General features: G+C 47.4%; 1 protein-coding gene across 8 annotated transcripts in view; it reads right to left on the reverse strand.

Moving 5' to 3' along the window:
* The window catches only part of HELZ (helicase with zinc finger), a 1,413,339-nt gene that overhangs the window by 560,620 nt on the left and 831,195 nt on the right, over nucleotides 1-21,524 (reverse strand). For all 8 annotated transcript variants that reach the window (XM_069199901.1, XM_069199892.1, XM_069199898.1 and 5 more), the window contains one exon: nucleotides 6,201-6,348. In XM_069199901.1, coding sequence (XP_069056002.1) covers nucleotides 6,201-6,348 — 148 coding nt within the window. The remainder of the gene's footprint in view (nucleotides 1-6,200; nucleotides 6,349-21,524) is intronic.

Raw genomic sequence — 21,524 nt, forward strand, 5'->3', positions numbered from 1 at the left:
ATACGAGTCAGAACGGCCTAGGCGGTCGGTAGGGTATGTCGGCCATGTTGTAGGGTCCAGGCAAGTGGTGGAGGTCTATATTAGGGTCCAGGCAAGTAGCGACAGCCTGGGCCTAGGCATACTATAAACAACAGGAGACGGAATGTAAGAAGTAGAAGAAAAGGTAGAGAGAAAGGCAGGCTATATAAAGGTTATGTTAAAGAGTAAATCCAGGTTGAGGTAGTAAGGTGTGTAGTGCAGAGTGTAATTAGGTACAGTGAGCCCAGGTAATAGCAGGCAAGAGTGGTTATTGAGTAGATTGAAAGGTAGGTCCCGTGTGTGTAGTAATGGAGGAAAGTAATGGAAAAAAATTGTTAAGTAAATGTAAAAATACTCTGGTACAACAATAAATGCAAAGTACAAGAAGTTTTCAAAGACATTGGAGTATATGGAGACCATAGCCGGACTCAATAGTGAAAGAAACAAAGCAATATGGTACAACCGGTGATTGCAAATATATACACGGTGGGTGTTTGGACACATGGTTAAAACAACATATTTAGGATTTGTCCTTGGGTACTCTGTTACCCATTTTTGTGCCTACTGGGTAGAAAGGCACTTGGCCAGATTGCACCAGATTCTATGTTTACTTGGATATTTGTCTCAAAATCATTGTTTTACTGTTTAGATGTGCGGCGTCCTTTCACCCTTACTACCCTTGTTTGCTGTTCCTCTGAAATATGGATGTGGTCAGACAGGCCCACTTGATGTTGGGCCCAATGAGTCTTCAGGGCCCACATATGACACCTGGAGTGCCTAACTAGCAGGATACCATCCATCCCAATTGGTGGATCACAGCCTGAATGTCCTGGACTCTCTGGGGAAAGGCACAAAACCAAACTGTGTCCAGAATGGATCCAATGAAGGTGAGAATCTGAGAAGAAGTAAGGTTTGACTTCAGCACATTGATAGTAAACCCAAACAATGACTGATGGTTTGCTCTAGTCTGGAGTTGGTTGACAACAGCCTGGGGTGAGCCTGATTTCAACAGTTGTCGTGGTAGGTGAAGACTGAACCCCATGACTTCCAAAGGAGTGTTGCTACCACCACTTTGGTGAACACATGAGGAGCACTATGAACTGAAAATTCTCCTTTCCCACTATAAATTATAGATATTGCCAATGGGCCTTCAGGGTGAGGATATGAAAATAAGTGTCCTGTAGATTGAACACCACCATCCAGTTTCAAGGGTCGAAGGCAGAACAGATCTAGGCCAGGGTGAATATTCTGAAGTTGATGATGAGAGGACACAGGTCTAAAATGACAGAAAGGCCTCCATCCTTCTTTGACACCAGAAAGTAGTGTAACACCCACAATCCACTTTTGGAGCAGGCACCATCTCAATAGCCCTTTTGAGCAAAAGGGATTACGTTTCCAGCCATAAGAGAGACAGATAGTCATCCATCAGTCACTCCGGAGTCAGTGGAAAATGTGGTGGAGTGGCTTCAAAGGGCAAGGTGTATCCCTTCTGGACTATCTGCAGCACCCAAAGTTATGGTCTCCCAACACAGCAATAATCGTAGGATCCTGCCTCCAACTGGTGGTTGTGCTCCACTAAGGATACACTAAAGAGGTATGGCAGTTGGGGCTGCAGGGATGGTGGTAGGCTGACTGGCTAAATTACCCTGACCACGAGGGCAGTCGTTGCCACAACCTTGGCCACAAAACTGCTTGGCAGCTTTCAGTCTGAAGTGGCTGCCTGTATGAGGTATCCAAGCCGAAACTGCAAAAGGAACGTTAGAGCTGAAGCAGCAGGCGAGATGGGGCAGATAAACTCTATGAGCCCTACTCTATATGAACTGGTCCAGTGTGGAGTCCATCAAAGGGCACGTTCATAAGAGATGACTGGTCATCGCTTGAAAAACGTACTGACCGCAACCAGACGTGACAATGAACGGCAACTCAGGAGCCAATGGCTCACCCAATGGAACTGGTGGTATCTAGGCCACAACAAATTGTGAATTTGGGCGCATTACGATCATCCACCAGAGCATGGGTCAGGATAGTTCAGAGGTCTTCATGGACAACAGAGTACTTGAGCCACTGAATCAAAAGTGTGTGGGAATAGTGGCCCAGCAGGGAAGTGCCAGTGATGGACCTTGGGGCTAAATGAGGTAACACTATATCCTCTTTCTAAAGGTCTCTACTCTTTTAGACTCCCTATCAGGGAGGGCTGATAGCCAGGAACACACAGGTACTGCTGGAAAAGTTTTTGGATTCAGTATGATGCTTGAAGAGTATTTATAAACTGAGGAATCTGTGGTTAGACATCTATATAGAAAGGAATTCTGTGGTGTTTATCACACTTGCGATGGTTTCTCCATGCCCCTTCCCTGGCTCAACAACCATACTTCCAATCTCAACCTTGGATGTATTTTGGGGAAAAATCTACAATATAAGCAGATCCACTTATTTCCTAAGCATTTACTGTGGGAAGCTGGCCCGGTGTGTGGTGAGCACCTATGGTCTTATCCAATTAAGGCATGTATCCCCTATTAGTGAAGTGTAGGCAGTGACTAGGAAGCCAGGGCTCTCTAGAGGTAGCTGTGGATGAGCAGCCAAGACTCATCTACGAGACATGCTAAGCTTATGCAATACCACTATAGTCACACAGCACTTATACCCATGAAAGAACCACACAGTGTTACAAAATAAAGTTACTTTGTTAAAGTAACACAAATACCAGAATATTGAGTAGGTAATCCCCCAACTGGAGGTAAATTAACACACTATTATATACACATTAGCAATCAGTAAATAGCACAGAAAGCAGTAGGTATTGGTAAACGCAATAGCAAATAGTGAAGGCCCTAGGGGAGGGCAAAACCATATACTAAAAAAGTGGAATGTGAAAGGCAGTGCCCCACCCAAAGAAGTGGAATCGGTAGAAGGGAGCTGGATGAACTAGGAACCCAAGGAGGTAAATACCATAGTGACCCTGAGTGACCAGGAGAGCAGAGGTAAGTACCTGGTTTTCCCCCAAAACACCAGGAGGACTTTGGAAAAGGAATGTGCAAGACCCAATCGAGACTGGAAGAACCCAAAGGTGGATACTGACAGAAGAGGACCTGCAAAGGAAGGGGTCCAAGACCAGTTCGAGTTGGAGTGTCCGCTTGTGGCAGGAGCCACTACCCGCCCTTCTGTGGATGCACGACCTGGTCAACGGTGGATGAAGAAGGTCAGCAGTGCAGCATAGGAGCTGAATAGGAGTCCCAGAAGTGATACAACTGATGTCCCATATCGGCAGTCAAGATGCAGTTGGTTAGTGGTGCTGGAAAACCACCAACAAGCCTTGGCAAATGCAAGAGATGGAGAAGGTGGTAGCAAGGCTGAAGAGGACCATATAGGTCCCGGAGACTTGACCCAAGGAGGGGAGTCCGGGGTGACCCTCAGCACCTGGGAGAGTCCCAAGAAGTGGAGGTAGCCCCCACAGGCAACCCACTGGCAGCACGTACAGGAGTCGCCGTGAGGCCCACTCAGCACACCTGAAGAGAAGTCCCATGTCACTGGAGCAGGAGGCAGGAGACTGTGCGTTGAAGGAAGAGGTGCTTCTGTCCGGGGCTACACAGGGCCTGAAGATTCCTTGGAGGAGGAACAAACAAGCCTTGGTAGCTGCACGAGTTGTGGTGCACACGGGTACTGTCCTGCGAGGAGAGGCAAGGGCGTTCCGTGTCCCAAGTTGGACAGCTGGTAGAGAGGACCAAGGGGACCACTCCAGACTACCACCTGTGATGCAGAATCCACACAGATCTGGAGGTGAGAAGATCCACGAAGCCAGTCGCTGTTGCAGTTGGTGCTTGCAGATGCAGGGGAGTGACTCCTTCACTCCAAGGGAGACTCCTTCTGACTTCTTGTGCAGAACGAAGACTCATCACCCACAGAGGTTGCACAGCCAGGGAAATGTTGCAGTTGCTAGAAGGAGCCAGAGAAACAATGCTGCAGGGCAGAGTCATCGCTGTAGTTGCAGATTGTCAGTTCCAGGAGGTTTCAGTTGCAGTTTCAGGGGCAAGAACATGACGTAAACTATGCAGAAGAGTCCTGTTGGAATCTTAGATGTCGAATATGAGAACCCACCCAAGAGGGAGGGCCCTAAATAGCCCAGAAAGGGGGATTGGTCACCTAGCAGGGTGACCACCTAACAGGAGAGGGCTGTGACGTCATTTACCTGACCTGGCCATTCAGATGCTCCCAGGGGCCTCTGCCCACCTTGGATTCAAGATGCCAGAATCAAGTGGTCACCTGGAGGAGCTCTGGGAACCACCCTTAGGGTTGTGATGGACAGGAGAGTTGTCACTTCCCTTTCCTTTCCTTTGTCCAGTTTCACGCCAGAGCAGGGACCAGGGGTCCCTGGACTGGTGCAAACCAGTTTATGCAAGGAGGGCACCAAATGTGCCCTTCAAAGAATACCGGTGGTTTGGGGAGACTACCCCTCGCAAGCCTTGTAACAGCTATTTCCAAGGGAGACGGTGTTGTCTCCTTCTCCCACAGGAGATCCTTTGTTCTGCCTTCCTCTGCCTGAGCTTGGTCATGCAGCATGAGAATAGAAACTCGTCTGAGGGGTGGCAGCAGCACAGGCTGCAAGGAAAACCCCAGAAGACTGGTAGGAGCAATGTTGGATGTCCTCTAAGGAACCTCCAGAGTGCATGGTATCATACAACCAACACTGACAACAGTATTGGTGTATGATTCTGACATGTTTGATACCAAACATGCCCAGGTTCGGAGTACCCATTATGTAGCTGGACACAGGTAGTGATCTGTGTCCGGGACACAGGTAAAATGGCTTCCCTGCACTTATCAAGTCCAATGGAATGGAGCTAAAGTTCGTAGGGGCACCTCTGCTCATGCAGGAGGGGCCTCACACACAGGTACCTGCACTCTGCCCTCTGGGCTTGGAGATCCTACCATGGGGTGACTTACAGTGACCTGGTGCAGTGACCTGTGGTGAAAGAGTGCATGCACCTTTTCACACAGGCTGCAATGACAGGCCGCAGAAACATGTTGCATGGGCTCCCATGGGTGGCACAGTACATGCTGCAGCCCATGGGGAACCCCTGGTGCTCCAATGCCCTCGGTACCTAGGTACCATATAGTAGGACTTATATTGGGGCACCAGTATGGCAATTGTGGGGTGTGAAAAGTCCTAAGCAATCAAATTTAGTTGGAGAGGGCAAAATCACTGTGGTCCTGGTTAGCAGGATCCAAGTGAAAACAGTCAAAACATACTGACAGCAGGAAAAACGTGGGGTAATCATGCCAAAAGAGGGTACTTTCCGATATTTACAACAACAAAAGCATTTATTAGGGGAAAGGTGAGCGACTCTAGTTTTCAGATGGTATTATCTATATCTTCTTACACTATTAATAATTTTAACAATCTGACTGATGCAGTCCAGTCCATGTTTCATTTTTACACTAGATACTTTTAATACTTAATGCTTAATAGTATTTTGTTGGTACAAAGCAACTATTCACTCTGGAGGAGATGTGGCCTAACAGCTAGATCAGTCATGTTTGCAATTGAAACTATTCGAGCCCCGGCCTGAACTTTATAGCTTGTGATTCTGGGCAAATCACTAAGGGTCTGATTTAGATCTTAACAGAGGGGAATACTCGATCACAAACATGAGAGATATCCCATCTGCTGTATTACGATCCCATTATATCCAATAGAGATCGTAATATGCTGGATGGGATATCTGTTACGTTTGTGACGGAGTATTCCATCTGCCAAGATCAAAATCAGGCCCCCTTAATCTCTATTTGCCTAAAAAAATGTTGGAATGTAATCTGGCGCATGGATAATGCGCTCATATGCCTTCAGGCAAAATCTGCGCAAGACAAGAAAAATTAGACTGTAAGATACTGAAAAAGTGATTTGCGTGTTTAAATTCATGGGGATTATATTAACTGTAGCTGTGAAGCAGTAGAGATTGTGGTTGTGTTTTTTTGCTGAAAGACATTTCTGTTCGTCTTTTGTTTAAACCAGCAACACGTCAATGAGCTATTCTTCACAAAAAGTTTTAAATAATACTACAACTATTTTAAATTATCTCACTGTATAACATGCAATTAGCCAATACAATGGAAATGACACCATCTATTATTAACAATAGCAGGAAGTCTGGAAAAAAGGGTGTCAATTTTACAAACAAACTTACTTCTGCATTGTTGTAAAAGGCTGTACTGTTTTTTTCTTGCACATCTTCTCCGCGTGCTGTGAAAAAAGTCAAGGGGTAGAATTCTTTGTGTGCTGGCTGCTTTCCACTGGCCATCAACTTTCCTTCGTAAAACAATTCAGATGTATAACTGCAACAAAATTACAAGTATGGCATATGAGAACAAATTAAGAGATATACAACCTAGCATTTATTTTCAATACCAAAGAAGTTAAAAGACAATAAAACAAACAGGCATGAATACAGAGGTGTAGCTTGCTCAGTAAGGGGAGGGGGTGGCGAGGTAAGCTTCAGATTTCCCAACTATCATGCTGGCACCTAATGTTGAAATACGTAATAAGACAAGCATGGCGCACAAGATAGGCTTACGGAGTAGCTGAAAGGGAGAAGAATGAGGATTGGTAGGGGTACTTAGAAAAAGCACATTATTTTGTTAAATAACCAACATTTTTGAAGTCTTCCCAAATAGAGCGAGGGAGAGACAGCGTGCACGTTTGTTTTTATGTGAAAAATTCCTGGTGATATCCGACAGACCATATCTGACTGATAGCACCTATGCCTAACTATTTATCATAAGATATACTTGCTGGGGGGTGTAACAGCCCAAATGCCCCCTTCCCTTGCAGCTACAACACTGGCTTTTAAGAGCAACCAACTTAGATCATTTCATAGAACGGTGAAATCCCCAAAAAATTCTGAATCAAATGTTTGCAAGAATAGTTTACGTTGCTCGTCTACAATATATCAGTCTCACCAGTTCATCGCCTTTAACTATGCAATAGAAGTTACTCACCTTTGGTGATGTTTTTTCTGATGGATAGTTTATCTTTATGTAGATTTTGCTAACTATAAATCTACACAGTCATAGAGGATTTGGAATTTTTCAGTAGTACCATTCATTTGTGCCTGGTGGCGGGCAGGTCAGCATCGGTCATTGAGACGCGCGAAAAACAAATTGACCTTGCGGGAGCAGAATATTCACTTGGTTTAGGCCAGGACAAAAACAGACAGAACATTTTACCAGAACTAATATTGCCGAAGACCGCACACCACCTCAGAAAAAGGGAGAAGGGGGATGCTATAAAGGTAAAAAAGAAATTTACACAGGGTAATCTTTATTGCTAATGTATAAATATTTCTGCGGATTTATCATTTTAGAAATACTAACAAAGCAGCGACCATGCAAACTCTCTTGACGATGTAGGCACTTACCAAATAACTAAAATCATTAATGCTCGCAAAAGAGCAGATGTGGCTAGCTTGTCTTCACAGAATGAACCTTACTATCGTCACACGGCATTGTACACTGATACCACAAAGAACAACACATTAGTATTTTTAGTCCAATAACTCAATTAGCAGTTGCTGGTCAGTCCTGTACTTTCTGGCTTTAACACACAATAGGTGAGGACTCTTCTCCACCCTAACCTGTACGTCATTGCCCTCCTCTTCCAGGGGTATGAAGCTCAAGACAGAACCACTAGCAAAAACATAGGTCGCTCTCTAAACACCACTATGTCCAACAAGAAGAGGATATGCAGGGCCGGCTTTAGGGCGGTGCAAGCGATGTGGCCGTACCGGGTGCTGACCTGGAGTGGGGGGCGCTGACCTCAGGTGGACGCTGTGTTTAGCAATAGCTTACAAAACTTGCGATTTAAAAGCACCTGCTAAGAAGTTTCTTGTGTGTCCAGCCTTCAGTAAACAATTAAAATATCAAGATAACTCTTGTGATTAAGGTTGCTGCTAGGGAGAGAGGTGTCTCGCGGTAGCTTTGACTTGCCATAAAGTAGCTTAGAGGATTAATATGCCTGCTGCAAAGACCAGAGCTATATTTTGTGTGGATAGCTGAGTGGACTAGTACAGCCAGCCTTTACAAGCACTTTAAAACAAATGAATGTATGCGAAAGGGGGCTATTGAGAGATGTGGGGCTCATTTGCCGGATGGAAGTGTGTGAATCCGAGGAGGTGGTCAGGGAGTGTGGGGTGCCAAAGCCAGCCACGCTTAATAAGGCTGCTAGGTAGACCGCACATGCTGAATCCTGATTCTTTTGATAGAAGTAACAGTCACAAGAAAAAAATCACTTTCAAACTCAACAACTTGATAGGAAAGGGCTCAAAAGAGATTCTGTGCGGAATGTTAACACCAAATTCAACCTCAAATGCGATGGGCAAAGCCTACCAGTGGGAAAGCGAATAGACATCAGAACAATCGCCAATAACTCGCTATTCAGTGCATACTATCTTAAGGTCTTTCTGAAGACAGACAAACTCAGCAGAAGCTCACTTACACTTAACCTTGATAAACACATTTTCTGGTAGCAAAAATACAGTTCCCTAATTTTGAAGATGTACAGCATCCTCTTGCATAGATACGGGCCATAAGCAAGTTCAAAATAAACACGAAAAGTACTGCTCACCTGATGTACTTCCTGTGTCACTGTCTTACAAGTATACGAAGGAATATTTTAGGGCGGGGATGGGTCTAGTGAGACCAATCAGTTCTGCCATTCCTGTGTCCAACCTGTACAATTGTTTTAGATTCCCTAGAAGGTAGTGCAGGTGGAAAAGTGTTTTTATTAGTCTGAGTAGGGAAATCCTGCAACACCAGACTTTCTGCCAGCCTCAAGGTACCATGCAGTTGTCAAAAACAAGTTACTTACCTTCTGTAAAGTTTGTTCTGATGGTTACCCATCTTCCTGTAGATGCTCAATCCGGAGCCAATAGGATGATTTGGCCCATTTGGGCCTGATCTTTAGAACTCTGGGTAAGAGTGGAATTGATGGAAAGGCGTTTAGGAGTCCAGAGACCCTCTCAAGGCAAACTATGTCTCCAAGCGAGAGCCGCTTTGGAAATGCCAATGTACATAAGTACTGACATTGGACGTTCTCTGCAGTGGCACACAGATCTAATCAAGGTTCTCCATAGTCTCGGAAGAGACCTTGCATCACCTCCGGACCTAGACACCACTCGTGAGGCAACGAGGGCTGAGTATGTCCACCCTAGCGTTGAGCCACCCAGCTAGGTGTTGTACGACCAGGAAAACGTGCTGACGTTCCAGCCATCTGTAGTGGCTCTGAGCCTCCTGAAAGAGGCTCATGACCACACCCTGCCCTGTTTGTTGCCGTACCACATAGTGGTGTTGTCCATGAGCACCTGATCCAGCCTTCCCTTGATAGAGGGAAGGAAGGCTTTCAATGCCAAGTAAATCACCCTCAAGTCCAACAAACTGAGCAGGAATTGAGATTCTGCCAAAGACCGGAGTCTTTTGATCACCACCCCTTCCAGATGGCTGCCCGAAACCAGCAGGGATGCATCTGCCACCATTGTGAACTCTGGTTGGGTGGGAAAGGAAGAGGGGTCTGATGCTGAATCAACTGCAATTCATATGCCACCATTGAAGATCTTTTGCAGTGGCCTTCAATATCTGCACCAGGTTGGAGAGATTTCCCTGATGCTGCGCCTAATGAGACTTCTCCGCAGAGCCTGCACATGCCACAGCCATGCTTTACCAGCAGGATGAAGGAGGCCTTGAAACATAGCAGCCTCCGAGTTAGTTTTACCAAAATCCAGGATAAAGGCCAAAACATTAAAATTGTAGCCTGAATATCCCCGACTCGTTGCTCCACAATATTGGCGCAGAACTTCAGAGTCTAGAACTTTGCAACTTTGGCATGTTGATAGTGAGCCCCAGTGAAAGCAGAAGGTCCACAGCAGTTTAGAGGTGAGTGACAACTGTCTGGAACAAGTACGTCTTAAACAGCCAGCCATTGAGGTAGGGAAAGACTGGAACACTAACCTCTGCAGATGGGCTTAAACCACTGCAATCACTTAAATGAACACCTGAGAGGTGCTGGTAAGGCTAAATTGGAGCACAAAACAACTGAAAATATTTGTGGCCTATTGTGAACTGCAGGTAATGCCTGTAGGCCGGAAGGACAGGGCTGTGGAAATACGTGTTCTGCAGGTCCAGTGCTACAATCCAGTCTCCAGGATTCAGGGCAGACAGGACCTGAGTCTCTGTGAGCATCTTAAATTTCTCTTTTTTCAGGAAATAGTTGAGAAGGCGCAGGTCTAGAATACAGTAAATGCCTCCATCCTTAGGCATAAGAAAGTAGAGGGAATAACAACCGTGGCCCTACCTCTGGTGTGGGCACCCTCTCAATGGCTCTTTTGCCCAAAAGAGCCTGCATTTCCTGACGAAGCAAGAAGAGATGATCTTCCGTCAGCCATACTTGGGAAGGTGGGAGGAGTGGAGGGGTATCCAGAAGTACGAGGGCATAACTCTTCTGAATGATCTGAAGCACCCACTTGTTAGATGTAATCATCGACCGGCAGGTAATGCCTGAATCTGTCACCAATGGGTTGGCTGTGGCCCTAGAGAGGTTTGGAGGCTGCAGCAGCTGGAGAGGTGGGGGACTGCATGGCATGCTGAGACTGGCTCCTGTGTCCTTTCTTGGCTCTGAAGCGCCATCCTTGAAAGGGGTGGGGAGAAAGCTAACTGGATACGGCTGAAACTGCAGATGCCCTAATTTTCCCTTTCATATTCGTGATTGGGGCGAAAGGACTGCTGTTGCTGCCAAGTCAAAAGGGAAAGGCAAGGGAGTAGGCAGTGACCCTGCCCTCGTGAAAGTGCTCAAGCGCCATATCAGCCTTGTCTCCAAATAGGCGGGAGCCATCAAACGCCATGTCAATCAATGAAGAATGAACATCCCCCAAAAACCCAGTAGACCATAACAAGGGATGGCAATGCAGCACCACCGCAGAAGCCATGGCTCTACCCAGGGAGTCAGTGGTGACCAGTCCTCAATGAATGGCAAACTTTACTACATCCCTGCCATCCAGCATGGATGCTGGGAGAAGAAGGCTGGGTCTCCCGGACGGGGCAGTTACAACAGGTAATCAGTCCATGTAAAAGAGTCCCTGTGCAAAATTTCACATAAGTCCTCAAGAGCACAGCGGTGAGGGCTTCATTAAATGGAAGCATGGGTTCAGGCGAGCCTGCTCCCAGGTGAAGCACCTTTGTCAAAACATTAGTCTTGAGTTAAATGACCAACAGCTGGAGATCAAGTACCTTTGACACACTGCTCACCACAGTGGCAAAAAATGTACCTTCCTCAGAAACCTGGCCAGAAGTAAAATCCTGCCATAGTCTGAGGAGAGATGCCCCTGCTATGTCTCCATTGATTCTGAGACATAAGTGAACAGGGAAGCCATCTTAAATGCATGTGCTGGACACTGGTCATTACGAGTTCCCCAGCTACATGATGGCTTCTCTGAACCCTTAGATGTTTGAAAACAAACATCTCAGGATAATAAACTCTCACAGAATTCACTGAATAAATGCACACAGAGGGCACGTTAGAGGTGCCACCTGCAAATCTACCAGCTACTAGCATCCTGACCAGTTCAGTCACCACAGACGCATTTCTAGCCCCCCAAGCTAAGAGCCAGCGCTCTTGAGGGCCTGAGACAAAAGCCTGCAGTGGGGGGAGGAGTTAGCACCTCACCCAGGCAGGATGGACATTCCAGGGCAGGGAGCTTCAAAGGCCTCGCCGCCTTTGTAATGCAATCCAGAACTCTTCAGACGGTGGTGATGACTGACTCCCCTGTCCTAACCCCATTTTTGACTGCAGCACAGGCAAGAAAATTAGACACCTAAGGAGATGTGCCCACTTCATGCCAGTCCAAACCATAAGGTGGACTAGCTGGATACTACTTTTTAAATTCCTTCTTCTTGTTTGGAAGACATTAGGTCACTAGGGTTTGGGCTACAGAAAGGGTGTAGTCACCCTAAAGGTGGGCAGCCCATTGGCTACTGCACGGCACTCCCTGTAACGTCCCTAAACTGAATATTTATGTGGCACCCCTAAAGCCTAGGACTCAGATTCTGAAGACCTCAGAAGATGATGACAAAGAAGAGTTGCACACTCAGAAGAAGGAGCTAACCACGCTGGACTGCCTGCTGACCTCAAAGGACTCTGACCAAGAAGCCAACTGTAGGAAGCTGGCTCCCCCTAGAGGCTTGACAGAGACAATAATAGATAATACTAATGCTCTATTTGTGGTAGTCTGGTCGAGCAGTTAGGCTTATCAGAGGGTAGTGTTAAGCATTTGTTGTACACACACAAGCAATAAGTGAAAAAACACAATGACTTAACTCCAGACCAACAGGTTTTTACATAGAAAAATATATTTTGTTTATTTCTAGAACCACAAGTTTCAGTTTGCAGGTAAGTACATTAAATGAAAGGTGCTTTGCATAGGTAAGTTCAGTACTTTGAATCAAATCAACAATACATACAGTTTTCTTTAAAATGGCAAAAAGCTATTTTAAAAGTGGGCGCTGCAATTTTCAACAGTTCCTGGGGAAGGAAAATACAGTACAGATTTGGAGGTAAGTAATCGACTTACAGACTCAGTCTCCGGGCATAGGAAGCCCACTGTTGGGGTTCAAGATAACCCCAAACACCCAGCACCAGCAACACAGGGCCAGTTAGGTGCAGAGGTAACACAGGAGACAAAATAACGTGGGCGCCTATGGAGACAGGGGGTACTCCGGTTCCGGTCTGCTTGCAGGTAAGTATCCACGCTGTCGGAGGGCAGACCAGGGGGGTTAGAGGAGCACTGGGGAGAAGGTGGGGTGGGGTGGGGAGGCGCCCAAGTAGGCACTAAACACGCAATCTCAGCGGCACGGGGGCAGCCGGGTGCAGGGTGCAAACAGGGCATCCTGTTCCCAATGGAACTCAATGGGCGGACCCGGGGGTCACTGAGGCGCTGCAGGCAAAGCATAGGGGGGGTTCTCGAGAAAGCCACCGACTGGACAGGGAGGAGGGCCACCTGCTGGTCACTGCTGGTCAGTTTCTCTCGAGCCTGGGGGCTGCGGGTGCAGTACTTCTCCAGGCGCTGGATATCTTCGTCCCGGTCGTGGTCAGGAGGGTCCTTGGGATTCCCTCTGCAGGCATCGTTGTGGAGGGGTCAGCCCAGGGTGGACACTTGGTTGGAATCGCCTGGGGGTCCTCGCTGGCTGGTTGGTTCCCCTGGACACGGGCTGGGGGCATCAGGTTCAGAATACTTTTGGACTCACGCTTCTGTAGTGAGGTGGGAGTCTCTTTAAAGATGGTTGCTTTTTCTTCTGGTTGGACCGGGCCGCTGTCCACAGGAGTTTCTCGGTGATGCAGGCAGTCCTCTGGAGGCTTTTAGGGGTTGCTGGTCGTATAGAACGCGTAGATTTTCTTTTGCAGGGTCTTTGAAGCAGGAGACTGGCTGGTAGGGCTGGGGCCGAGTCAGTTGCTCTCTCCTTCTCTTCTCTGCAGGGTTTTCAGCTCAGCAGTCCTTCTTTTCTTGAGGTCGTCCGGAATCTAAACCTCTTGGTGCAGGGAGCCCTTAAATACAGGATTTAGGGGAATTTTCAGGGTCAGGGGGCAGTAGCCAATGGCTACTGTCACTGAGGGTGGCTACACACTCCTTGTGCTTACTGCCTTTGAGGAGGGGAGCACATCCCTATCGGTCCTAATCCTCCAAAGCAAGATGGAGGGTTTCTCAAGGAGGGGGTCACTTCAGCTCTGGACACTAAGGGTTTTTCCTCATTATCCCTCTGGACTTGCCGCCAAAAGTGGGGGCTTGTCCAGGAGGCGGGCATCTCCACTAGCTGGAGTGCTCTGGTGCACTGTAACTCCAGGCCGGAGTCTTTGAGGCTCACCGCCATGTGTTACAGTTCCTGCAGGGGGAGGTGTGAAGCACCTCCACCCAGGACAGGCTCTGTTTCTGACCAAAGGTTGCACAAGGGCACTCACCGCATGTAGTCAGAAACTGACCTGGAAGTGGCAGGCTGGCACAGACCTGTTGGCCTTACACTAGGAGCTGGGCTAACATACAGGGGGCATCTCTAAGATGCCATCTGTGTGCATTTTTCAATAAATCCCACACTGGCATCAGTGTGGGTTTATTGTGCTGAGAAGTGTGATACCAAACTTCCTAGTATTCAGTGTAGCTATTATGGTGCTGTTGAGTTCGTAATGACATCCTCCCAGTTCATATACTCAGTATGGCTACCCTGCACTTACAATGTCTAAGAATTGACTTAGACACTGAAGGGGCATATTGCTCATGAAGCTATCGCTCACCTGTGGTATAGTCCACCCTGCCTTATGGCTGTAAGGCCTGCTAGAGGGGTGTCTTACCAATGCCACAGGCAGTGGTTTATGGGCATGACACTCTGAGGAGAGTGCAATGTCGACTTTCTTTGTCTTTTCTCCCCACCAGCACACACAAGCTGCAAGGCAGTGTGCATGTACTAAGTGAGGGGTCCCTTAGGGTGGCATAATACATGCTGCAGCCCTTAGGGACCTTCCCTGACCACAGGGCCCTTGGTACCAGGGGTACTTTTTACAAGGGACTTAACTGTGTGCCAGGGCTGTGCCAATTGGGTAACAAAGGTACTGTTTTTGAGAAAAGGATACTGGTGCTGAGGTCTGGTTAGCAGGGTCCCAGCACACTTACAATCAAAGCTGGCATCAACACTAGACAAAAAGTGAGGGGGTAACCATGCCAACAGTGGCATTTTCCTACACCAACTCTTCCTACCTTCAATAAAGACTCAAGTCTCACATGAGCAACGGACCTGCTATGCAACAAAAACGTCAAGGAAAAGACTTTGAAGCTGTTGGAACCCCAAAGACCCGACACCTGAAGTGACCACTGCATCTGACGTCCACGACCAAAAGTGAACCCAACCAACAGTGCCGACGCGGTTCCCCAGCTACCCAGAGACTGAGCCCAGTGTTATCTCACCCATCTTGGACTCACCTGAGACGGTTGCAGCTTCTGCAAGCAGGCTCCCTCTCCCGCAGCCATGTGTTGAGAGAAAACCCAACACCTCCAGCAACCACTGGACACGTCGCCCTTGACCCCATCTGAGGTGGGTCACTGGTGCCAACAACATCCCTCGGCTCACAAGTGTTCGAGTCCACCCTGGGTCCATCTCTCCCAGACTCCCCAACGACACCTGTAGCCTCAACAAGCAGGACATTCCAGACTGCAAGTGCTCCCGGACGAGAAAACCCAACACCTAAGGACACCCCTGCATTCGTTGCCCCTGGGCCCTAGAGAAAAGGACCAAAGGTGCACCTTCGTCCCCGATCACCCCAAGTCTATGACCTACTTTGGACTCTCCCCTGAGGCCGAAGTGCTGGCTCGCTGCTGGAGACGGTGTCTCTGGCGTTCCAGACTGGCGGTGCCATATGTGCCGGAGATTCCGATGGCCTGGCTTCGCTGGCTACCTAAGGCTGGGGACTGGAGAGGACTACTAGCATGGGAGGAGGTGGGAGCCCTGGTCATGGGGGACCTCCATAGAGAGGGCACCCTATTGCCCTTTGAAGACTTTCGACAAGAGCACGGATTATCGCAGGGCCAGTTCTTATTACATCGGGCAATCATTCAAGGGGTCTGAGCGTATCGGCAGATGGGAGCGAAAGAGCCAGCTCTCCATCGCCCGAGCGCCTACATTATAACATCGGATGGCACACGAAGAGTGATTGCCACTCTATATAGAACAATCGCTGCTGGGACGCAGGGGCCACTAATGGAATTGAAGCAAAAATGGGAGGCCGACCTTGAGACCCAGATCTCAGACGATGACTAGGAGCGGGTATTGGGGAGAGTCCCGAAGATATCTAGAAATTCATGATTTCAGCTCATCCAATTTTACATCATACACAGAGAATATCTCACCCCGCGAAGACTCCGACATCACTTTCAGATCCTCAATGGGAAGTGTCCTTGCTGCGGTGTAGAGGCAGCTGAATTCTTCCATATGTTCTGGGCTTGCCCCAAGCTGGGGACATACTGGAGCTCAAAGGTGAATGAAGTAGCAGCGGTTACTGACCGCGAGATCCCTGTCATCGCCATGCACTGCTTGTTGCATTGGTTCCCTCATACCCCAAAGAACCGGACAACTAGTAGGTTCCAAGATGTAGCATTCATATTGGCCAAACGGGAATTGACAAAGAACTGGAAAAGCGAGGCTGGACCCCGCCTTTCTGGTTGGAGGAGGGAGCTTCAAAGGTGGTCGGAGAGTGAGCATGGTCATATACACAGACCTCAGGAGGGATGGGGGGTCTCCTGAATTGAAGAAGGCTTGGGATCGGCTTCTAGCTAAGATGCGGGAGGAGACGTACCCCATACCAACAGAAGAAATAGAATGAGCCCATACATACATTGATTGACAGGGCACAGGCCACCAATGGACCTGAGAGGATTATTGATCAAAACAAGCAGCACACCAGATCATCCTGCCTTGAGGGTTGGGCGAGGCATCAGGGCGGATTGGGAAGGGGTTGCTAACCATATTTGACAAGGCGTGGGGAGGGGCACATAGGGGGAATATAGAGGGGGCTTAGATGGGGGACACAACAGTCATACACCAAAAGCTCACAACTCCAAACAGTAACATCTGACAGCTAATATGTGTGAAGTCGGGAGGTAATGAGAGTAGATCTGCCCACAAGCATTAAGATCTGTGTAGGACCTGGATACATCATGGGGCCATTGAGCTTAAGGAGTTTTCTCCAATAAGTATGATTAATTGTCGTGGTGTTGTTAAGTATTGTATCAACTTGAATGTACCAAAATTAATAAAAATTTGTTGGGAAAAAAAGTCTACAACATACTTGCTTGCTGTCCCTGGCTGGCATTCTAGTCAGAGCCTGCAGCCTGTTTGTCACGAGGTCAAACTCCAGAAGAAAACCATTGGGCATCTGATGCCTTACTGCACCCTTACACCCGGCTGCCACAGTGTTGCCCGGGGTGACCGGTTGGTGTGGTTCTGATCAGTGCCAGTACTTACCTTTGCTCCCTGATCTCTACCTTGTAAGTCGTTGTTAACAGTGTGTTTGCTGAACATTGTTTTCCTCCATATGATGACATTGAGAGAACTCTGAAAATTGAACTGTGTTGATTTCTGAAACTGCAAAGTATTTATCTACAAAGTCTACTTACCTGATTATGAAGTTCTTGGGTTTGAAACATACATAAAAAGAATTGCGATTGTTCTAAATTGGTCTGGGATTTATTATTTGAGTGTGTTTCTCATTTATTGCCTCTGTGATTACAACAAATGCTTAGCACTATCCCCTGATAAACTTAACTGCTAGCCCACACTACCACAAAATACAGCATTAGTCCAATCTACCGTTGCCTCTGCAAACCGATTGGGGATCCACTGGACTCTCTGCATGGTGTACTTCTTTCCAGTGCATCATATAGAGAGACTGCTTCCTACAGTAGCGCTAAGTGGGCCCTAAAACTGCATCCGCAGGTTGAGTGTGTAAGCAGGGCCTGGAAATACGATGTGAAGAAGAAGCCAAAGAGCTCTTCAACAACAACTTCTTGTGCTTATTAGACTTACCGGACTTTGATGAAGAGATAATGGAAATCAGCTTTGGGATTGCCCAGAGATCTTCCTCGAACTGAGATCCAGACTGGGATCAGTGCGAGTCTTTATTGCTGTACTGCCAAGAGCTTTTCTGCCCACTCTATTTGCTTTTGGGTGAACAGACTTGCAGTCGGCGCAGGCCTTGGGGTCGTGTTCAGACCCCATCCACCAGAGACAAACAAAGTAGAAGTCTCACATAGACACCTGACTGTGGCAGTCCCCGCAAGGGTTGAACCATCAGGATTTTCAAGGGGAGATGATGTTATAGCATACTGGTAGCACATCTCAAAAAGATTGACGGAAAAAAAATCAAAATATGTTGGTAAAAAAATGACTAAGGTAGCTCTCTGGATCTGTAATGTTGACACAAAACAGAAGAAACTGATGGCAGTGCACCAGGATTGTACCTATATAGGCACCTTAATGTAACCTCCAATGTAGAACATGGTCACGTGGAGACAAACGACACTACCTACCAGCACGCAAAGGTACTGCTCAAGACTTTCCGGATCCTGTCTAATCATGGGAAATATTGTAACAGGAGAATTCTGCAGTTAGAAGTTTCTATCAGAAGAGATATGGATCAATAGCTCTCCTAGCATGCAGTCAACATAATTATTGCTCTGACAGATGAAGAGAAGGGTAAAATAATGAGAGGGAGGTCCCAGGTGCCACCTCTCTATCCGTGCTCAGAGGATTATTTTGGCTGCCGGTCCTGTGACCTCATTGTTCGTGGCACCAACATGATGGCTAAGGATCACTTGGTGACAGATGAAGTGGGGCAGAAGGAGATAATTCATGATGAGACTTTAGTGAGTGAGTGAGTGCCTGGAAAGAGGAGGCTATGGCAAATGGATCAGCACAGAGCCTAGGAACTCTACACCTTGGTTGGGGCTGAGATGTGGAAGATTCCTCTAGGGTGAGCCCACCAAAGTAGTGCCTTGAAAAGGGGATATTGGAGGCAAATATGTAAGAAACCTGGTATACTGAGAAGGAAGAGGAAGGCATAACAACCTAGAATGTGACCACAATGTAAATATGCTCAGTATTGTTTTGAGCTGAGATAGTTGGAAGGGCTAAAATAGCCCACAAGGAGTAGATGATTGTCCAGGATGTCTATGTAACTTTCACCCACAGGCCTTGCAATCACTGTAAAACGTACAATATCAACATACACATTGGTGTGTCCAACTGCTGCTAAAGTAGACGACCAGACTACTTGCTCATTTAGTCATCCAGTGGAGATTGCCAAAGAAGAACTTGCTTACAGTAAGTCATTCTCTGGTAGAGATTCTTTATCTTGCTGCAGATTCCTTACTATAGGCTTATCCCCAGGTGTCAGACTAGACTCGAAAATTTCAAGTGAGCAGTACCCCTGTGCGCCGGGTACATGGTGTTGTGCTGCTCCATGTGGCATCGTCGGCTTTGTCCAACCCGGAATTGATGTACATGGTGCCTATATAGGTGCCACCCCAGCATGCTGACGTCAGTTTCTGTTTGTGACTTTCCATGCCAGGAGCGCAGAGCCATGAAAAAGACTGACCACTGGTGTGTGGAATGAGGGCTCTGAGAAGGGAGCAGTCCTGTACCTATGAATCCATTCGCAGAGTGGGGAGGATGGATGGGTTGGTAAGGAATCTGTGGCTAGATAAGAATCATTACCAGATAAGGCGTTAGCCAAGGTAAGTAACTTGTTCATCTGATAGAAACATCTATCCGCAGGTTCCTTATCTTAAAATAGATACCCAAGCAATACCTCTCCAAAGGTGGGTTTGTGAAACCACTTCACACTAAAAAGTCCTGCAGGAATGAACGAGAAAGTGCCCATCCCAACAGACTTGTCTGTCCAAGAGTTGTGCTTCATGAATGTGTGCAGAGAAGCCCATGTTGCTGCCTGCTAACAAGGTGGTTGCAGCCTTTGCTCTAGTGGAATAAGCACACAAACCCTATGGGCGCTGCCTCTTTGCCAATATGTATATGAAGATTATAATGCAGAGCATGATCCATCTAGAGATTGTTTGTTTCTGCACAGTCTTCCCTTTTTCTGGCTCTGACGTATTCCACGACGAGTTGATTGTCCACCCAGAATGGTTTTGTGCGGTCAAGGTAGATTGACAATGCTCTGTTTGGGTCCAGATGATCAAGTCTCTTCTCTTCCTTAGAGGGATAAGGTGGAGGGTAAAATAATTCACATAGTGATGAAGTGGCCTATTGTAACGAGTTGACTACCTTCCGCAAGAATGATGCTTGAGTCCAAAAGATAGGTTTGTCTGGGAAGAAAGAGACATGTGGAGGCTGAGCGTCTGCTGTTCACGGACCCTCTGGGCAGATATTTTTGCCAACAAAAAGCTGTCTTGATGGTAAGAAGCGTAAGAGGGTAGGGTGTGACGTGGCTCAAAGGGAGTACACATTAGAAAAGTAAGAACCAAGTTAAGGCCTTATTGAGTCACAATGAAGGGAGCTGGAGGAAATAAGTGTTGCAAACCTTTAAGGAATCTATTGACAATCGGGGACCTGAAGAGGGAAGGCTGATCTGGCAGCTGCAAGAAACTGGAAATAGTGGACATATCATCCTTTAATGTGCCCAATGCAGAGTCCTGCTGGGTCAGGGTAATGATAAACAAAATAACTTAGGAATGGTCTGCAGATAAGGGGGTCAATCTGTTTAGCTTTACACCATGCCACAAACTTCCTCCAATGGCCAGTGTATACCATCCTGGTGGAGGGACTCTGAAGGACAAGTTATTTACCTTCAGTAACGCCATATCTGGTAGAGACAATACCTAGTTGAAGATTTCTTACCTTATAATTTCCGCCGTCGTCACTCAGAATCCAGAGATTTTTCTTGAGCAGTATCTCTGCGCGCCATTAGGTGACATTCATCGGCTCCACGTCCGTAGTAGTAGTCGTCGTCTGCCCCAGACATAATGTTGCAAGTCCTATATAGGCACAACCCTTGTAGGAAAGTACCATCTTGCCTGGCATGTTACCCCCATATTTCACTGTATATATGTTGTTTTAGTGTATGTGTCACTGGGACCCTGCCAGCCAGGGCCCCAGTGCTCATAAGTGTGCCCTGTATGTGTTCGCTGTGTGATGACTAACTGTCTCACTGAGGTTCTGCTAACCAGAACCTCAGTGGTTATGCTCTCTCTTTGCTTTCCAAATTGTCACTAACAGGCTAGTGACCAATTTCACCAATTCACATTGGCATACTGGAACACCCTTATAATTCCCTAGTATATGTTACTGAGGTACCCAGGGTATTGGGGTTCCATGAGATCCCTATGGGCTGCAGCATTTCTTTTGCCACCCATAGGGAGCTCTGACAGTTCTTACACAGGCCTGCCACTGCAGCCTGAGTGAAATAACGTCCACGTTATTTCACAGCCATTTACCACTGCACTTAAGTAACTTATAAGTCACCTATATGTCTAACCTTTACCTGGTAAAGGTTGGGTGCTAAGTTACTTAGTGTGTGGGCACCCTGGCACTAGCCAAGGTGCCCCCACATCGTTCAGGGCAAATTGCCCGGACTTTGTGAGTGTGGGGACACCATTACACGCGTGTACTGTACATAGGTCACTACCTATGTACAGCGTCACAATGGTAACTCCGAACATGGTCATGTAACATGTCTAAGATCATGGAATGGGAGACAATTCCATGATCCCACAAGTCTCTAGCACAGACTCGGATACTGCCAAACTGCCTTTCCCGGGGTTTCACTGCAGCTGCTGCCAACCCCTCAGACAGGTTTCTGCCCTCCTGGGGTCCAGCCAGGCCTGGCCCAGGAAGTCAGAACAAAGGACTTCCTCAGAGAGAGGTGTTACACCCTCTCCCTTTGGAAAAAGGTGTCAGGGCTGGGGAGGAGT

The sequence above is a fragment of the Pleurodeles waltl genome, chromosome 7 (genome assembly GCF_031143425.1).
Source record: "Pleurodeles waltl isolate 20211129_DDA chromosome 7, aPleWal1.hap1.20221129, whole genome shotgun sequence".
In the NCBI taxonomy this organism is placed as follows: Eukaryota; Metazoa; Chordata; class Amphibia; order Caudata; family Salamandridae; genus Pleurodeles; species Pleurodeles waltl.